The 17,841-nt window shown below is 40.9% G+C and overlaps 1 protein-coding gene across 1 annotated transcript; it reads right to left on the reverse strand.

Annotated features, from left to right (window-relative positions):
- Positions 1-1,900: 1,900 nt before the first annotated feature.
- DNAJA1 (DnaJ heat shock protein family (Hsp40) member A1) lies at positions 1,901-14,947 on the reverse strand. The gene is made up of 9 exons (XM_029202450.1): positions 14,805-14,947; positions 13,571-13,712; positions 13,241-13,418; positions 10,900-11,004; positions 9,706-9,933; positions 6,966-7,080; positions 5,530-5,645; positions 5,127-5,227; positions 1,901-4,377 (listed from the first exon to the last, which is right to left on the reverse strand). Exons 2-9 carry the CDS (start codon positions 13,700-13,702, stop codon positions 4,159-4,161), a joined length of 1,194 nt encoding a protein of 397 aa, XP_029058283.1. The 5' UTR covers positions 13,703-13,712; positions 14,805-14,947; the 3' UTR covers positions 1,901-4,158.
- Between the last annotated feature and the right edge of the window lie 2,894 nt (positions 14,948-17,841).

The raw sequence follows: 17,841 nt of genomic DNA on the forward strand, positions 1-17,841 counted from the left end.
TATATTTTCTTTTTTAATGAAGTAGTGCCTTGGTGTAACAAGTAAACAAAAAATGGGGGAAAAAAATGAATTTTCTGCTTTTCCCAGGTCACCCATGTTTATCGGTCCACAACTTCATTTTGCACAAACCTAAAAATTGTGTTGTTTAAAAGTGGAAATGAGCTTCCCTTACTCCGCGCCTAGTTTTTTTTCTTTTAGCCCCCATGGCCATCTCCAGTACAAAAGGCAGGGGGAGCCCCTGGGTAAGAGGCGGAGGTGGGAGAAGGGCTGTCTAGCTCCTGGACACCATGGCAACTGCCCAACACTTCCACTCCAGGAGGAGAGGTGGTGGAGGGTGTGCTGCCCAAACTCTGGGGTGGGGTGCGCCCGGTTGGGTGTGGCTGTGCAGCAGGGGAACGCGACAGGCATCCTGGGCCCTTGCCCCCCTTGGTTCTTAAGACAGCTGCTCTGTTGCTGCAGCCCACCTATTTAACTGATACTCCTCTAGCACTTAAAACCCAAAATACATGGCATTAAAGTTAACTCCGTGAGTTGTCCCATCCCCCACTGAGCTGCTGAATGGCTCTGGAAAACACTGAATGACCTGGTATTTCACACCAAAAAAAAATTTTTCTTTTAAGTACAAGTCTCAGGTACAACTCAGTGTGTTCTCCACTAGTTATTTTTTAGCTTGTATTACTACCATTAATAACATTTATTGACCCCTTCCTTACTATGTAAGCAGTGTTATTTAATTCTCAGAACTGCTTTATGAGCTCTAGCCTATTCTGAGTCCTATCACATGAAATAGATTTCAAGATTCCATACCTTGCTCCTGGAGCGCAACTGACTGAGGTGGGATTCTAAAACTCAATTTCTTGACTCTTTGAAAGTTTTTCCACATTCTGTTAAGACTTACCAAAACCCCACAAAGGCAGACATGAGTAGAAAGAGCACCGAATTACAAGAATCTGGATTCCAGTCTTTGCTGTCATTTCTTTTACGTGGGCCAAGTCACCTGGTAACTTGTTTGTATGGCAGATCTCTCAGGCCCTACCCTAGGCCTACAGAATCCAAGTCCAGTGGGGCTCAGCAAGCATGCTCAGATTTGAGAACCAGTAAGTAGACTAGAGGTCATTTTCATCAACTGTAAGGTAGGTGTTTCAATTCTTGTTCTGTTGGTCTCAGAAGGTTGCTGCGATAACCAAATTAAGTGATAAAGGCGCACAAAACTTCAGAAACCCTTGAAAGAGCATCTTTACTGCTATAACTTGCTACCATTTTTCATTCACTGTGCTTTTAGAGCCTATGCTTCATTTTCCCATAGTACTTCAAAAGAGAGGAAATTACCATAGTGTCTATCTAAGATGGGAAGCAGCCTTGGTCTGAAACAAACTTGCCATAGTTAAGGGCTGCCATTGTTTGACCCTCCACACCAATTCTAACAATGGCGTTACTGTTCTGGTGATCAATATAACTGTCCCCATGGTGCTGGTGTAGAGCCTTGGCTATATGTAACCATCCTTTTGCTTATGCTACACTCAGTTCAACTACACCAAAATACCCAGAGGGTGAGACTCAAATCATGTTTTAAAGCTTCCGAGGTAACTTCAATTGTAGCCAAGGTTGAGAGGCAGTACTATATGGAGAAAAAATGTGATGCTAATTTCACAAGGGAAGATCTGCCACCGTGTTCCACTAGGACCCTCATGGGACATAATCAGCTTCTATTTTTATTCCCTCCAAGTATGAACAGACAGGGGAGGCATCACAAAGAAAGCATTAGTGCTGGGGCGATGGAACTACACACTTCCACGGATGCACTTGTATTTCTGTGATGCCCTTGGCCATAGTTCTAACAATTTTTTTTTTTAATACAGAATACAAACTTGTCAGTTTCTGCCTCTCCAGGTTGTAACTATGTTCATCTTCTTTCTTAAGGATTTTTTTTTTTTTTTTACTGTGGTGAAACAAAAGTAAAGCTTACTCTCAACCATTTAAATATACAATTCAGTAGCATTAATTATATTAACTCTTGTACAACCATCACTTTCAAAACTTTCATCACCCCAAACAGAAACAATTAAGCACGCACTAACTTACCATTCCTCTTCCTCCCAGCCCTTGGTAATCTGTGCCTCTATGAATTTGCCTCAATATTTCATATAAATGAAGTCCTTTTCTGTCATACATACATATAACACATTTTGTTTATCCACCTGTTAAGACACATGGCTTGTTTCCTCTTCTGGTATTGTGAATAATGATACCATAAACATTGGCACACAATGTTCCTGAGTCAAGGAATGGAACTACTGGGTCATATGGTGAATTCCACGTTTGGCTTTTTGAGGAGCTGCTTACAGAAACTGCACCGTTTTACATTTTCACCAACAAGGTACAGGGTTCTAGTTTCTCCATATTCTCATTTCCATTTGGGATTAGATTTTGGACTACTAGGTGTGAAGTTTTGTATCTCACTGTGATTTTCATTTTATTTTCCTCATGACTAATAATATTGAAAACCTCATGTAAGGATTTTTGTAATTTTTAAAATGTCTGAAAGTATTCTTAAATGTTTTACAATATAAGTTTATTGTAGAATTTAGACTCCCAATATAAATCCAGTGAAAACTAAAATTTGTTGAACCATTATGTTTAGTATTTTGATTTGTTTTCCTTTCCTGGACACCTGCTTCACTATCCAAATATGACGGTAGCTGTCTGGCCACAAATTTAAAAAGAACCCAAGAATGATGTGGAGAGGCTATCAATTAAAACTGTCACTATGACAAGAAACCTGAAGGTTTGGGAAATGATGCACTTTACACCAAGTTTCAGTCTCTTTTTAACTCAAGTGTTCTGAGGGGAACTTAAGCTGTGGGTTACTTCCAGGTTAGAAATGTTTTAAGCCTCCTGATTACAATGAGATACAGAATCTGAGCAGAATTAAACAGTAAGCTCTCACATTCTCACTTCAGCGTTTGCGAAGATTTTAAAGCCCTCTTCTTTTGCTCATTACTCACCCCTCAACTTTCAGTCCCCACCCTTGTTTAATATTAAACATTTAACTATGGTTAAATAGTATTTTTTGGTATTACTCACTTTAGTTAAATGAAAAATTATGTATCTTAATTAGTGAAAAGCCAATACTTCAACCTGGGAAAAAAAAGCCTGTGGTGACACATTGGACATGCTTTTGAATCAGTATATTAAGGAGACATTCATACATTTCAAGAATTGCTTAAATTCTGATATCCAGATTTAAGCTTGTGAACATATGACTTTAAACATACAATTAAAGCTATTCATAATTTGCTATTCTACTAACATTAAATTACAGTTACTTTGGAGCATAAGTTAAATGGTTTAAAGTAAGCCTGTAACATACCTGCGAAACGCCTTCCTAACTCATACATGCAAAGTACTTCTCATCACTCTAACTTCTTAGTTACCCTGCTCCAGAAGTGACTAAACTATGGCTTACTGTGGTCCAAAGAGAAGGAAGAAAAAAAAAAAGTAACCAGGACCAATAGCTAGATATATTAAAAAAAGATGGCACAGCAGAAGGGAATGCAATCCTACAAGCGCAAGCCCTCAAGAAGCAGCATGTTATATGATAAACCCCTTCTTTAGAAAGGTGTCATTTCTATCACTGATACCACAGGCTAAATTATATAGCATGCCATCTTCAAGTAACAGTTGAGGCAATAGAATAAATGCAGAGGCATCACAATGAATCCCACTTAATACCACTATACAGACCAACACTTCTCTACAAATTCTTCGTCTGCCAGTTAAATACAATTTTAACTTCATAGCTTAACAATTAAGGGTCATACACTGAAGCCAATACATATACCTGGCATTTCAGTCTAAGCTATTCCATGTACATAGCTGAAATCAATTACAAAGTACGGCCTAACAACTGCTAGGGGAAATTTTTAAAAGTAGTTTTTACAAGTATTAAACTTATCTTGCACACTGAAGTCATCATACATACAGGGCAAAGTCAGAGCTTTTATATTCGAGTTTATTCTTCATTTAACTTTTAAAACACTACTATAGTTGAATATTAAAACAAACAATAGCAAGTAGTGAGCATGTTATGATTATAGTCCTTCACTCAATCACTACTGCAAATAAAATGCCAGCAGTGAGTGTTGTTCACTGGCCCCATTAGGAGGTCTGACACTGAACACCACCCCGAGGATGATGTTCATCATCCTCATATGCTTCTCCATTGTAATGGCGCCGTCTTTCCTGATTTGGATCAAAGTCCACTAGTTCTACCTGGTCCATTTCATCAGTCTCTTCTACTTCCTTCCTCTCAGGTAGGAGTTTTTCCAGCAAAGAGAGTTTATCCGGGGAGAGAAAGCCATTCTCAGGAAAGTTTACCTATAATAAGAAATTTCTACTTTAAGTTTAAATGACACTTCATCCTTAGCTCCTTAGACAAATACCATTGACCCATTTTCCCCAGGAAAAAAACATGAAACCACACAATCTTTTGGTAAATCTGCCACTCCCAGGTTAGAACACATGTTCTAAGAAGGCATATATCATCTACTATTCTGAACTAGAGTTCAAGGTAAGGTCTTAAAAAAAGATCCTAATAAAACTACACTGTAATGATCACTTCTATTCAGCAAATACATTTTAATAGGAGAACCCATCCTAAAACACATTCTCATTCCTTCTAATGGATAATTTAAACAAAGATATTGTTACTCAAAGACAGTCCCACCCAAAGATGTTTTTAATAAATGTTAAATTTGTGGGTCTGAGGCCACTCAAATTTAAGATTGAGGGAAATGGTTGGGTTACTTTAAGAACCAGAGCACTGCAGTATTTTGCCAAAAATCCACACCAGCTAACATGCTTCTGTTGAACTTTAAGATTCCAGTTATAGCCTTTCATTAGTAAATTACCCACCTGCCACCACCCCCCATCTTTAAATAGCTGATAATGATGCAAACAAACCAATACCAACTTGTTAACAAAAAATGTTCAACATAACAAGAGTAACATTAGAGCTAGACAAGGGAGAATAGAAACTTGGTTTCTGGCCATTCAGAAACTTAAATGCTACTGGATTTTAATAAAATAATCATTCTCAAACATTTCTACAGTACTGTATAGCTTACCTTAAATTCAATGATTAGGCGACCCTTTTCATATGGTCTACGATAAATTGGCATGCCTTCATTTAGCACACACTTGATATCTCCATGCTTGACAATCTGACCTAAAAACATTGAAGCCAAATTCCTTAAATACAGTCACACTTTTACGAGGCAGCGAAAATAAAGAACAGAGCAATGTCCTAGCTCATTGATAGAGGTAAATTTATATGAAATGATGCTGATACCTTTCATTTACAGGTTTTCTAGGGGCTTACAAGAGAGCCAAGAACGCATGATTTCAGCTCAGCTCAAGGACAGACATGTACTGAGCAACTTAAATGCCACTTTCCTCCGTGGCTATACTAGCTACGAGCAGACAATGAAAACACTAGAATAGAAACAGACGCTTATCTAGTTACTGTACCTGGATGAGAAGTGATGACTATGGTTCGGTTGTCAAGAGTAGATATTGGCTTTTGGAAGCCACACAATGCCTCAACCAGCTGTATGTCCATACACATGAAAAGGTCTTCTCCTCGTCTGTACAATGTAAGTACGGCATATACTTAGATCTTCAAACCAGCAATGATTACAACTACCAAAGTAGGCAATTCTGTTCTCTTAAAAACAAATGGTATCTTTCAAAAGATGCCCTTTCTTCCCCATTCTTTTTTGTTTGTTTCCTTTGATAGGTACGAAGTGGATTTATTTAGAGAGAAACACACTCGAGAGTGTGGGCCATCTCAGAAGGTGAGGAAGGCCTCTTCCCCATTCTTAAGAGCTGAGAACTGGGTACAGCAAACATATGGAAACTGCCAGCACAGTTTCCTGGACAAGGCTTCAGAATCCCTCCACACACTCTAGGCAGTGGAACAAACCTCAGGCTGGGTCCTGGATAAGTTAGGGTCTATGAAATTAAATAAAAGGCATAAGGCCAATTTCAAGGGGAAGTAATTTATTGATGTACATGAATTAACTAATATAGTGCCTGGCACAGTATGAACACTATTTTTATGTTTAATAACAACCCACTTCTTTCTCCTCATGCTTACTTTCTTTTCCAATTCATATTAATGACATCTTTTCATCAGGCAGAATACTCTCCAGAAATACTCTTGTTGAGGATTCACCTCAAATGATAGCATCAAAATTCTGAGCTCGATAGCATTTCCCATTATTCTTGAGACACTATTAATCTAAAACCTGTTCCTTGAGATGTCATTCCCAACAGACTTACTGGAACCCTACTCCAGTCTAATGTTTTAAAATTACCCATTGATACATTATTTAACACTGTTAACTTTCTTGTGCGTCACTATAAATTTATCATAAACACAAGATTATTTCCTAATAGACGTGAATTAATATATTACAGCTTCTTACACAGATGATTCTAGACTTTTATTTAAAATTAAAAGCAACCCAACTTACCACGAACTCAGGATTGAAGAAACTGGTGAAAGCTTTAGGGTACTTATTTCAAAACCAACTGCTTATAAAAAAAAAAACTGGGGGCAAAGTTTTGTCTAGGGATGTTTCCCCTACTCTATCTATTTATACTTATACAACACATCTCCTAACTGAAGTATATCCTTCAAAATGCAAATTAGGCAACAATTTACCTACATTTAGACCAAAAAAACCAATGATTTTTGTCTTTAGCTTCTTCTAAAATTGAAACAATGATTAACAATCATTTATAAAAGACATATATAGTCTAACTTTTCTGCTATACTTTTCTAGGTTATTTCTAGGAAATGTATTCTACAAGTAATGAAAAAGCTCACTTATATTTGAGGAAAAAAAAACCAAACCCAAATATGCAAGATGTCGGTTTGAGTATTTGATAAAAATTTTTACCGAGTAAAAACAGCATGGTCCTTCTGATCTAAAACGATGATAATATCTCCTGGCTCCAGTCCTGGTTCTTGGTCTCCTTCACCATGGAATGTTATCTTCTGGCCATCTTTCATGCCTAAAAACAAAAGGCTAATTTTATACTCTTAACATCTAAGTAAGGTCAGAATCTCTACTGAAACACAAATGCATGTTTGTGCATGAAAAAAATGTTCAAGTCTTTGCGGATGCTAAAGTTTTACAGAATTTACCAAAAACGCCCACATGCTTATTAGATCAGTCCAATTTCTTACTGAAGAAAGCTATCATAGTGGAGAACACAGATTCTAGAGGCAAACAAGTCAGGCTTCGAATCTCAGAGCTGCTATTTACTACTAGGCCAGATTACCCTAGGGAAGCATTGCATAACCTTCCTAAGCATCAACTTTCCCACAGAGACCTATGTCCTCCACCAGGGCTCTTGTGGGGGACTAAAGAAAAAGGTCTATGCTGGCACCAAATCAGTGACTGGCAAACATTATAACCATAAATGTTTTTAACTATTTCATCACTTTAAAAAAACTTAAGTCAAATCATTTCTATTAAGTCTAACAGAAGCATAAGTCAGATTTTCTTCCTTCTATTGTATTAGCAGTAATATAAAATCTAAAAATTTAAAAAATATGTAATATTTATATTGAATGATTTTAGTCTTTTTTTTTTTTTAAAGAGGATAATTATAGTTGAGTACTTTCAGACCATGTGGTTATCAGTGTCAAAAATAAAGAAGTTTTTCCAGTAGGCAAATGCTTTAAAAAAATTATTATTTTTGGCTGCTTTGGGCCTTTGTTGCTGTGCAGGCTTTCTCTAGTTGTGGCAAGCAAGGGCCACTCTTTGTTGCGGTGCGCAGGCTTCTCTTGTTGCGAAGCACGGGCTCTAGGGGCACAGGCTTCAGTAGTTGCAGCATGCAGGCTCAGTAGTTGTGGCTCAGCAGTTGTGGTGTATGGGCCTAGTTACTCCGCAGCAGGTGGTATCTTCCTGGACCAGGGCTTAAACCCGTGTCCCCTGCATTGGCAGGCGGATTCTTAACCACTGCGCCACCAGGGAAGTCCATCCAACAGGCAAACGCTTCTTAGGCCAACACTTTTACTGAGATTTCTTCCCTCTGGCCCATACACCTTAGTTCAGTAAAGGCTTACTTAAGCCAACTAACACCTCTTTAAACAGAACTCATGTGTTTGCAGATGATTTCTCTACAGCAGTAGTGCCAGATTTCCTGAACCAATGATCACTGAGGTCACCCAACAAGAGCAACTTTGTTACACTTTCTATTACGGAAAGTATTAAACTTACATAAAGTAGCCAACAGTACAAGAAGTCCCTATATATCCATCAATATAGATCCAGTAATTACCAGGTCATGACTACTATTTCATGTATTACACACCTCCATCCACATTCCCTGCATATATTTCAATTAAAATCCAGACATACCAATTAACCCAAACACTTCAATATATACCTCTAAAAAGAGAAGGACTTAAACCAAAATATCAGTATTACACATTGACAAAAGTAAACATTTTTTAAAAAATTTATTTATTTTATTTTTGGCCGCATTGGGTCTTTGTTGCTGTGCGCGGGCTTTCTCTAGTTGTGGCGCACGGGCCTCTCATTGCGTGGCTTCTCTTGTTGTGGAGCACGGGTTCAAGGCAATTGGGCTTCAGTAGTTGTGGCTTGAAGGCTGTAGAGCACAGTCTCAGTAGTCGTGGCGCACGAGCTTAGCTGCTCCGTGGCATGTGGGATCTTCCGGGACCAGGGCTCAAACCTGTGCCCCCTGCATTGGCAGGCTGATTTTTAATCACTGTGCCACCAGGGAAGCCCAACAATCTGTCTTTAATCATTCACAAGGCAAAGTAACTATCTCACTACACTAGTGAAGCAATTAAACTCAGCTAAGTTTTGCTGGTTGTTCCATTAATGTTAAGAGTATGGGCAGGGACTTCCCTGGAGGTCCAGTGGTTAAAACCCCACGCTTCCACTGCATGGGGCACGGGTTCAATCCCTGGTTGGGGAACTAAGATCCCATAGGCTGCAGTGTGGCCAAAAAAACGGGCAAGTGCAGCATTCATAAATGGCTTCACTTACTACTAATGCCCTCCTGAGTACATACTGTTGGTAACAAGGGGGGAATCTTACCAGAGAGAAATTCAAACCCTACTCAACAGGGACCAATTAAGGGGAAAAAATGGAGGGAGGGGAGGCACCATGATTCACATGGGTGAATACTATTTCAGGAGCTTAAGTTAATGTAGATGTATATTTTCTAATAACAGTTTCATTTTAAAATAGCAAAGTCTGAAAGAGCCAACCATGCTGATTATTTCAGAGTAAGCAGCACCATTTATTCTGGGGCTATACACATTTCTAAAATTTCTACAGTGAGTTTGTACTGCTGTAATACATTTTAAAGCATTTTTAAATAAACTGAAAAAATTAAGGAACTGGCAAAATAAAGTAAATCCTAATAATATTTAAAGGAAATTTTAAGTTATAACCCAAGAGGCAGAAACTGACGTATGTTTACATAATCTGTAAAAACTATTAGAAAGTAACATTCGTAGTCTAAGTTCTTACAAATAAGTTAATCAAAATATACCTATTCCTTACTCCAACAGTAGTTTTAAACAACTATAAAATGTAACATTAATATAATTTGCAATAGCACTCAAGAATTGAAAATAGAAAGTGGCTCAGAACTCACCTTTGTCAATATGAACTTCTAGAATTTTCTTCTCTCGAACTATCTTCCTTCCATTGCAGCTTTTACATCTATCTTTAGGACTGATCCGCTCCCCATGGCCCTGGCACTCCATGCAGACAGACTGAATTTGCTGAACCATTCCAGGTCCTATCTGATGAATTCTTATTTGCATTCCAGTACCTCGGCAATTGGGACAGCACTCTACTGCTCCTTTCTTACCACCTCGGCCTAAATAGTTCAAAAAGAAATTATGTTTGAATTTAGTACTGGACATGGTGATGAATGTTTTAATGAGACAGTTCCTAAACACTCCATTAATATTTTCAAGGTCTGATGGCATGCCGCTATAAGAATCTATAATTCAGCCTTTTTATTTGATAAAATATTGCCACAATCAGCTTATCTATAAACATATTGACTGCTATTTTCCCAAGGAGTCATTTCAGAATTCTGGATTTTAAACATGTGCTCCCAAAGCACAATTCATTCATTCACTCATTCATTCATTCATGGCTGAGTTGGGTCTTTGTTGCGGTGCGCGGGCTCCTCATTGCAGTAGCTTCTCTTGTTGCAGAGCACAGGCTCTAGGCGCACGGGCTTCAGTAGTTGCGGCACATGGGCTTAGTTGCTCCGTGGCATGTGGGATCTTCCCGGACCAGGGCTCGAACCCATGTCCCCTGCATTGGCAGGTGGATTCTTAACCACTGTGCCACCAGGGAAGCCCCCAAAGCACAATTCTTAAAAGGCTACTTTAACTGTGAGATGAGAACATTTTAGAGTTTATTCTCTTTAGAAAATACCATATTTCCAACAAATAACTTGTATTTATTAGAAAAACACCTTAGAGGTTCATAGCCAATAATTTGACAGCTGCTGGTACCCCAAAAGAGGATACTGTCAAATCATATTACAGATTATGAAGCCACTGGAATGCCTCTGAAGTTCTAGAGCGGATAGAAAAGACTCATCTCTGAACAGTATTGAGAAAAACAGACACCAAATTAGATCAGTCCCACCTGCATTCAAAATAAATACATAAAAGTGCTGATAATTTGCTAATATTTCTCTAGGAGGTGGATTCAGGTGGTTTTTGTACTTGCACTCTTCAGAATTAGGTAGTGCAATATGTCAGTTTTATATATCCAGGACGGCTTCAGTTCCATTTTCAATTATATTATGAATGTTAAGACATACCTTCACATTTGTCACAAATCACATTCTTTTGCAGAGCTAGTTTTCTTGTTGCACCATTATATAAATCTTCTAAGGTTACTGTGAGTTGATGCACGACATTTTTACCTAGAACAAAACATTGCACATTAAAAATCTAAGATGCTGAATCTTGTGTTCTACACTATAAAAACGGTAAAGGATAATGAAAGATGAGCCCTACAAGGGTACACACATAATCCTCTAAAACTGTGGTGTAATTTCAAATAACAAACATCCAGTGAGATTTAAGCAATTTGTATAAGGACGTAGTTACGGCCATCCTACATTTTACGGCAATCAAAAATGTTAACTGCAAAAATCACTTGAGAAATCTCATGTTATTTAAATAGACACATTTCACAGTAAATTAACCCAAACTGCTTTTCTGTCCTAATATATTCTTTGAATCGTTCACTTATTATATTGAGTAACATGACCAATTACATCATCCAAAAATTCTTCAGCACATTAAATTCCAAAAACTAATCAAGTTTGCCCAGGGAACCTGACATATTTATTCAGCACTAACTGTTTAAAGGCTAGATTTCTCGGGCTTCCCTGGTGACACAGTGGTTAAGAATCCGTCCACCAATGCAGGGAACACAGGTTCGAGCCCTGGTCCAGGAAGATCCCACATGCCGTGGAATGACTAAGCCCATGGGCCACAACTACTGAGCCTGCGCTCTAGAGCCCGTGAGCCACAACTACTGAGCCCACACACCACAAGAAGAGAAGCCACCACAATGAGAAGGCCGCACACCACAACGTTGAGTAGCCCTCGCTCACTGCAACTAGAGAAAGCCTGCACGCACAGCAACAAAGATCCAACGCAGCCTCCCCCCCAAAAAAGGCTAGATTTCTCATCCTTTACCATAGTGCTGTCCAACAGAACTTTCTGCAGTGATGGAGATGTTTTGTATCTTGTGCTAGCCAACACAACAGCCAGCAGTCACACATGGCTATCGAGCATATAATTATGGCTACTGCAGACTAAGTAACTAAATTTTTATTTTTCTTTGCAGTAATCTAAATTTGATGTGGCCAGTGGCTACAAAAGAGTGACCTATCTCATCTAGCTAGGAATGGGAAGTGGAAGGTGGAGATCATCTAAGAACAGAGGTTACAGAAATGTAGTCACCTGCCAATAGGTAATAAGTTCCTAGCTAGTGATTCTCCCAGGACTTTATCTACCATGAAATACTGCCTTACGCTTAAGTGAAAGAAGCTCTTGAACTTCCTATCTGCAGAACATGTCTAATGAACATTTTTAGTTACCAATCAAGCGTGAAGTGCCCTCAACTATAACCTGTTCCTAGATCCACTTTTCTGTTCTGCATCACTAATACTGTTCCATGTAATTGGTTCTGGAACGCTGAAAACTGCCCTTCTTACTTTAGCCTTATAGAGTTTACAGTATAGGGAAGAAATAAAGCTTCTAAAGTTTAAGCAAATATTTTCCAATATCACACTAAAAAAATGACCTTGCATTGATCTAAGCCACACAGTAGAGTTTGCCAATCAACTGACCTTGACTGAAAATTGTTTTAAGGTAAATTTCTTAAAAATAAATAAAACACACCCCCCTCTCCTTTTAAGAAAATCTGAATAAACAATTTCCAGTCCTTCTGAATCCAAAAAAGCTCAGAGAAAATTTAGTGGTTTGCCCATTCCTTCTAGAATGGGCTCTACCCATTAGTCCTTGTTTATATGAACTACACTGGGAACAAAGTAAGATAAACTCTGATCAGAACACTGTACTTCTACGAGCAGTATTTCCACAGCCCAGAAAACCACATTTCTATTAAATGTTAAGGGCACATATTTTGATATAATAAAACTGAAACAAGATTAAACAGATAGCATGCTATTTGGAGGCAATGAACCTGTGTTCCAATCAAGACTCTGATGCATAGCAATATATGACCTTGACAAAAATTTACCATTCTGAACTGTAATTCACTTTCGCCTGTGTAAGGCCACTGTACCTCCCATTGAGGCTGAGGGGTGGGGGTGTGCAGATTGAGAATAAAATAAAATCTGTGAAAAGGGTTTTGAAAATTATGCTCCTATACTTCATTCCTTTAATGCTTGATAACATCACAGAAATCCTATGTACCCCAAGAGCTTTAGAAGCACTCACTTGTTAGCACTCGATTGGCTTAGCTATTTTTAGTCTCATCAAATCTCATTCTTAAACTCTTACCATAAATCAGTTTACAACATTATGCTAACAAGTAAACAAGCATTTAGTAGGTGAATTCTCAAGAATTTACTTTGACCAACAGCTAATTTTAATTTGCCACATGTGAACTGTCATTCTTACCTCTCCTTTCTCTCTGCATCCTGCCTCCTCCTCCAAAAAACATATCGAAGATGTCCATGGGGGAGCCAAAACCGCCACCTGCTCCACCTTCTTTAATTGCCTGCTCTCCTCCTTTGTCATATAATTCCCTTTTCTTTGCATCAGAGAGCACTTCATAAGCTTGAGAAATCTGTTTAAACTGTTTCAGAAAAGGGGGGATAAATTTCACTCAAAAAACTCAACTGTTACAAAGCACAGCCACTACCTTAGACATACTCAATTTCATGTTGTAATGGAAATACCGTACACCTGGCAAGAACTATTCAGCTATGTTATGAGTGTACTACTTGCCTTCTCTCCTTCATTTGGATTCTTATCAGGGTGGTACTTCAAGGCCAGTTTCCTGTAAGCCTTTTTCAATTCTTCTTGGGTGGCATTGGGTTTGACCCCCAAAACATCATAATAAGTGGTTTCTTTCACCATTTCCTACAGTCTAAAATAAGAAAGTTCAATTTTAGCCGACTTTCAACTGGTAGTTTTAATTAATAAAATTTAGGCATAGAAATCTGTTCTCTGAGAAACCTGATTGTAAGAACACCACCTTCCCTAAATTTCACAGAGAAGGTAACAATTCCTTTGGTAATTTAGCCATCAATTCTAAAACTAAATATAAGTTAATAATTATCAGGAGATAATTCAAAAGCCTCCTATAGCAGCTGGTTCCCACTCTCCCACCTGAAAGCTCCCATAATAACGCGACTATTGTCTGGATTTTTCCTGTTTCCCTTCCCAACCAGCGACAGAGGGCAGTAAAGAAGAGGAGCACTAAGAGGTTCAATCCACTACCATTATTCTTAGTAAATCTGATAAATCATACACTTCCTAGAAAAGACATCTGGGCACAAGGCGGGGAGGCAGTGTTTTATGAAACTAAGAACACCAGCTCCAGAAAGCAAGCTCCCCTCCCCCTCAATCCTGAGGCTGTTTCTCAGTCACAGGACGTACAGCTCCTCTGCTTCGACCGCCGAACCTCTTTCGCCCCCACAAGCCAGCGTAGTTTACACGCTGTTAGGTTTTGCCCTGCACTCAATGCCGACCGTTAGGGGTTCCTTCCTTTCCCCTCCCACCCAGGATGAAAGGGGTGGGAGAAGCCCAGCACCCAACAAAGCGGAGGAGGAGAGACCCGAGAAGCGAACGCCGCAGCCTCCGCCCGGCTCCTCCCGCAGCCCCTCGCCCCCCTAGCTCCTTCTGCGCGTGCGCAAAAGGTCGCCCCCCACCCCCACCCCCCCAGCCCGCGGCGGGCGGAGGGAAAGACCGAGGCGGCAGGTCCTCGGAGAACCCTGGCTAGATAGATAGGGCATGGAGAAAGCTCCAGGAAGGGTCTCGGGCCCACTCGCTGCGCGCCGGCGAGAGTTGCCGGGGTATCCCCACCAGCCCTCCAGAAGGAGAATCGTGGGTACAGGAATCGACAACCCTCCCGCCCACGCGGAGCCAACCGCCTCACGACCGCGGCTCCATCCGGCTTCCCGGCGCAGCCAACAGTGCCGGCCTTGGGATGAGATGAAGCCCGAAGGCTGAAGCTCACCGGTGAGAGGGCCGATGCCGGTGTGGGGGAGCGGGAAGGAGCGCGTTGCCGTGCGCAGCTCGGGAAGCCACCGCTCCTCTGCCTTTTCACCGAGCGTTCTGGAAAGTTCCGCCTGAAGCGCCGCAGCCGTTGTCTTTTGTAGCCGAGCGCAGGCGCGTCACCCGCCGGAAGTCCCGCCCTTCCCGCCGCCGCCACCGCCCGCGGTTGCCTGGGCAACGGCGCGGGGGCGCTCGGCTTGGGAGGGGCTGTGCGCAATCTTGGGTCTGGCGTTTGTGGAACTTTCTGGAGCCCTTTCCTCCACCCAGGGAGTGCGAGAGTGCAGAAGTCTCGAGCGGGAACTGGGGTTACCTAAGAGCGCTGCGATTTTGGGTCGGCAAGGGATTCCCAAATCTGTGGGGCCGCCGCCGCTTGCGGGAGCGCGGAAGACTCGGGAACTGGGCCCGGGCAGGGCCTGTGCGCTGAACAGGAGGAACCTCTCAGAACAAAGCCTTTTGCCGCACCTTTTTCCCGTCGGCGCCTCGTTCACCTCTTTTGGCGTCTCTACCCGGCTTAGTTTTTTAGCCTTGAGATTCTGGGAAGCCGCCGAGCGCGAAATGCTGAGCAAGACGGGCCTGGGCCCCAGAGCAATCACCCATGCAGTCCAAGGCCTCGCAATTCACCAAACTGCGAAGTTGGAAGAGCTCTTAGTGCAAGTCCACACCCGTATACACACGTTATTTGCTTTGGGCATTGCCATACGTCGGGCTCAGGCGGTGCTCAATGGGAAAACGTTTGTATTACCGTGGTGCAAACCGTGGGCCAGTAGTCTCTCTGGCCAGGCGTTCACCGGGTTTGGCTAGCGGGGGACACAGTAACACCAAGAATGGCTAACTGGCAAATAGTTTTAATTATTTGACCTAACGTTTAAGTCCTACTAGTCTGTGAATCTGGATCTAGAGTCTGCAGAATGAGTCCTTCAGGCTTTCAAATGTTGAGTTCAGGACATAATGGAAGATGGGGTCTGTCTTCCTTATTCAATAACAAAACAAACACAGGAGGACCTAGCACCAGGGAAGATGGACATGCAAAGCTGAAAAAGCCTGGTTCACTCAGACTTTAGTAGGGAGACAGGCAAGCCAAAGAACTGTAGGGGAACCCTGTTAATCTGATGAAACAGGGAAAGCTTCTCTGGGAAAGTGGCAGTTGAGCTGAGTTGTGAAGAAAGAAGAGTATTCCCAGCAAGGACAAAGTGCAAGGGAAGGCTATGATTAAGGTGTGAAAGAATATGATGTTTTTAGGAAATTGCAGGTACTTGAATATAGCCAGAGCTGAAAGCTGGAGTGACGGAAGGTGAGGCTTCAGAGCTAGTTGGCAAACACCTGTTGGTGTATGTTACTACAATAAGAATTTTGAACTTTACCCTGGAGGCATCCCATACTTATCAGTTCAGCCTTATCTCTTTAAATTGTAGCTTTGTGCATTTTCCCAAATGCAGTTTTTCACCTGTTTGTGCTTGTGGTACGGCTGAGAAACACCTAACTTTTTTTTAAATTTAATTTTATTTATGTATTTTTGCTGCGTCGGGTCTTCATTGCTGCACGCAGGCTTTCTTTACTTGTGGTGAGCAGGGGCTGCTCACTGCGGTGGTTTGTTGCGGAGCCCGGGCTCTAGGCATGCAGGCTTCAGTAGTTGTGGCTCGTGGGCTCTAGAGCGCAGGCTCAGTAGTTGTGGTGCACCGGCTTAGTTGATCCGTGGCATGTGGGGTCTTCCTGGACTCGGGGCTCGAAACTGGGTCTCCTGAGTTGGCAGGTGAATTCTTAACCACTGTGCCACTAGGGAAGTCCACACCTAATGTTTCTAATCTTAGATGTTACCTTCTCAATTATCACCTCAGGTATAAAGGGTTTTGTTTTGTTTTCTTAATCTTCAGTCACTAAAACTCCAGTGCTGCCAGGCAGCGAGCTAGGGCTTGATAATATAAAAATCACGAAAGTCGTTTTCCTTGCTGTCAAGGATAAATGTTGACAAAAAAGTATTGGGGTGCCAAGTAGGGGGAACCTTGCACCATCCAGATGAGTATCCCAGGCGGAGAGACCAACAGTTGTGAAAACATGAACAATTAAAAGAGAACAATAAACAAACAGCTAATAAATATCACCCATGTGTTATGTAGGCTTTGAAGTCCTCAAGTCCCTACTTTAGTGTAACGTGAACTGTGCGTTTGTGAGTCTAACATTGGTAAGCATATGAAATAAGCATCAGTATGGTGTATATCAAATCACTTCAACGGAGAGTTTCCACAATAAATATTACCATGGCTAGTGTTTCTCAAGTATTACCATGTTTAGTGTTTCTTTTTGCCTGAGAAACCCAACTGAAATTCCCACACGTTTTAGAAAGGTGAAAGTGTGATACAAACATGAAGATACCGTCTTGAGGCTGAAACATTAAGACTATGAAATATGATATTGAAAATACTTTTAAAATCTGCAAGCTCTTTAAGCTTAATTCCTTTTTTCCAGTTATATATATATATTTCAGATTATTTTCGAGTATATTATTACAAGTTAATTCTTTATTAAGAATAAAATAAAGGGCATAAAATTTGGTTAAAAAAGAAAACTATGTACTCATTTGCTTGTATGTGTGTAGAATATTTCAGAAAGATACCCCAAAACTAGTAATATGGTTGCCTGTGGAGAGAGCTAGCTGCTGGGGGGAGGCAGATGGGAGGAAGAAATTTCACGATATACCTGTTTGTAATTTTGGAATATTTAATCCATTTGAATGCAGTACTTATTTAAAAAACTTAAAAACGTATAAAATTCCCTCCTCCCAATTCAAGCTTTGAACTAGTAACTCATCACTCCAGAAGCAAGTTAGGTGATTTTTAGTTGCCTTAAAAAACATCATTAGGGGGCTTCCCTGGTGGCGCAGTGGTTGAGAGTCCGCCTACCAATGCAGGGGACACGGGTTCGTGCCCCGGTTGGGGAGGATCCCACTTGCCGCGGAGCGGCTGGTCCCGTGAGCCATGGCCGCTGAGCCTGCGCGTCCGGAG

The sequence above is a fragment of the Monodon monoceros genome, unplaced genomic scaffold (genome assembly GCF_005190385.1).
Source record: "Monodon monoceros isolate NGI ecotype Baffin Bay Population unplaced genomic scaffold, NGI_Narwhal_1 Super_Scaffold_5, whole genome shotgun sequence".
In the NCBI taxonomy this organism is placed as follows: domain Eukaryota; kingdom Metazoa; phylum Chordata; class Mammalia; order Artiodactyla; family Monodontidae; genus Monodon; species Monodon monoceros.

Excerpts from the sequence above, each read along its gene's own strand:
- DNAJA1 (XM_029202450.1), bottom strand. The coding sequence starts at position 13,702 with ATGGTGAAAGAAACCACTTATTATGATGTTTTGGGGGTCAAACCCAAT. Across the intron at positions 9,934-10,899 it reads GATTTGTGACAAATGTGAAG|GCCGAGGTGGTAAGAAAGGA; the intron begins GTATGTCTTAAC and ends TGAACTATTTAG. Across the intron at positions 4,378-5,126 it reads GCCTAATCATTGAATTTAAG|GTAAACTTTCCTGAGAATGG; the intron begins GTAAGCTATACA and ends TTCTTATTATAG.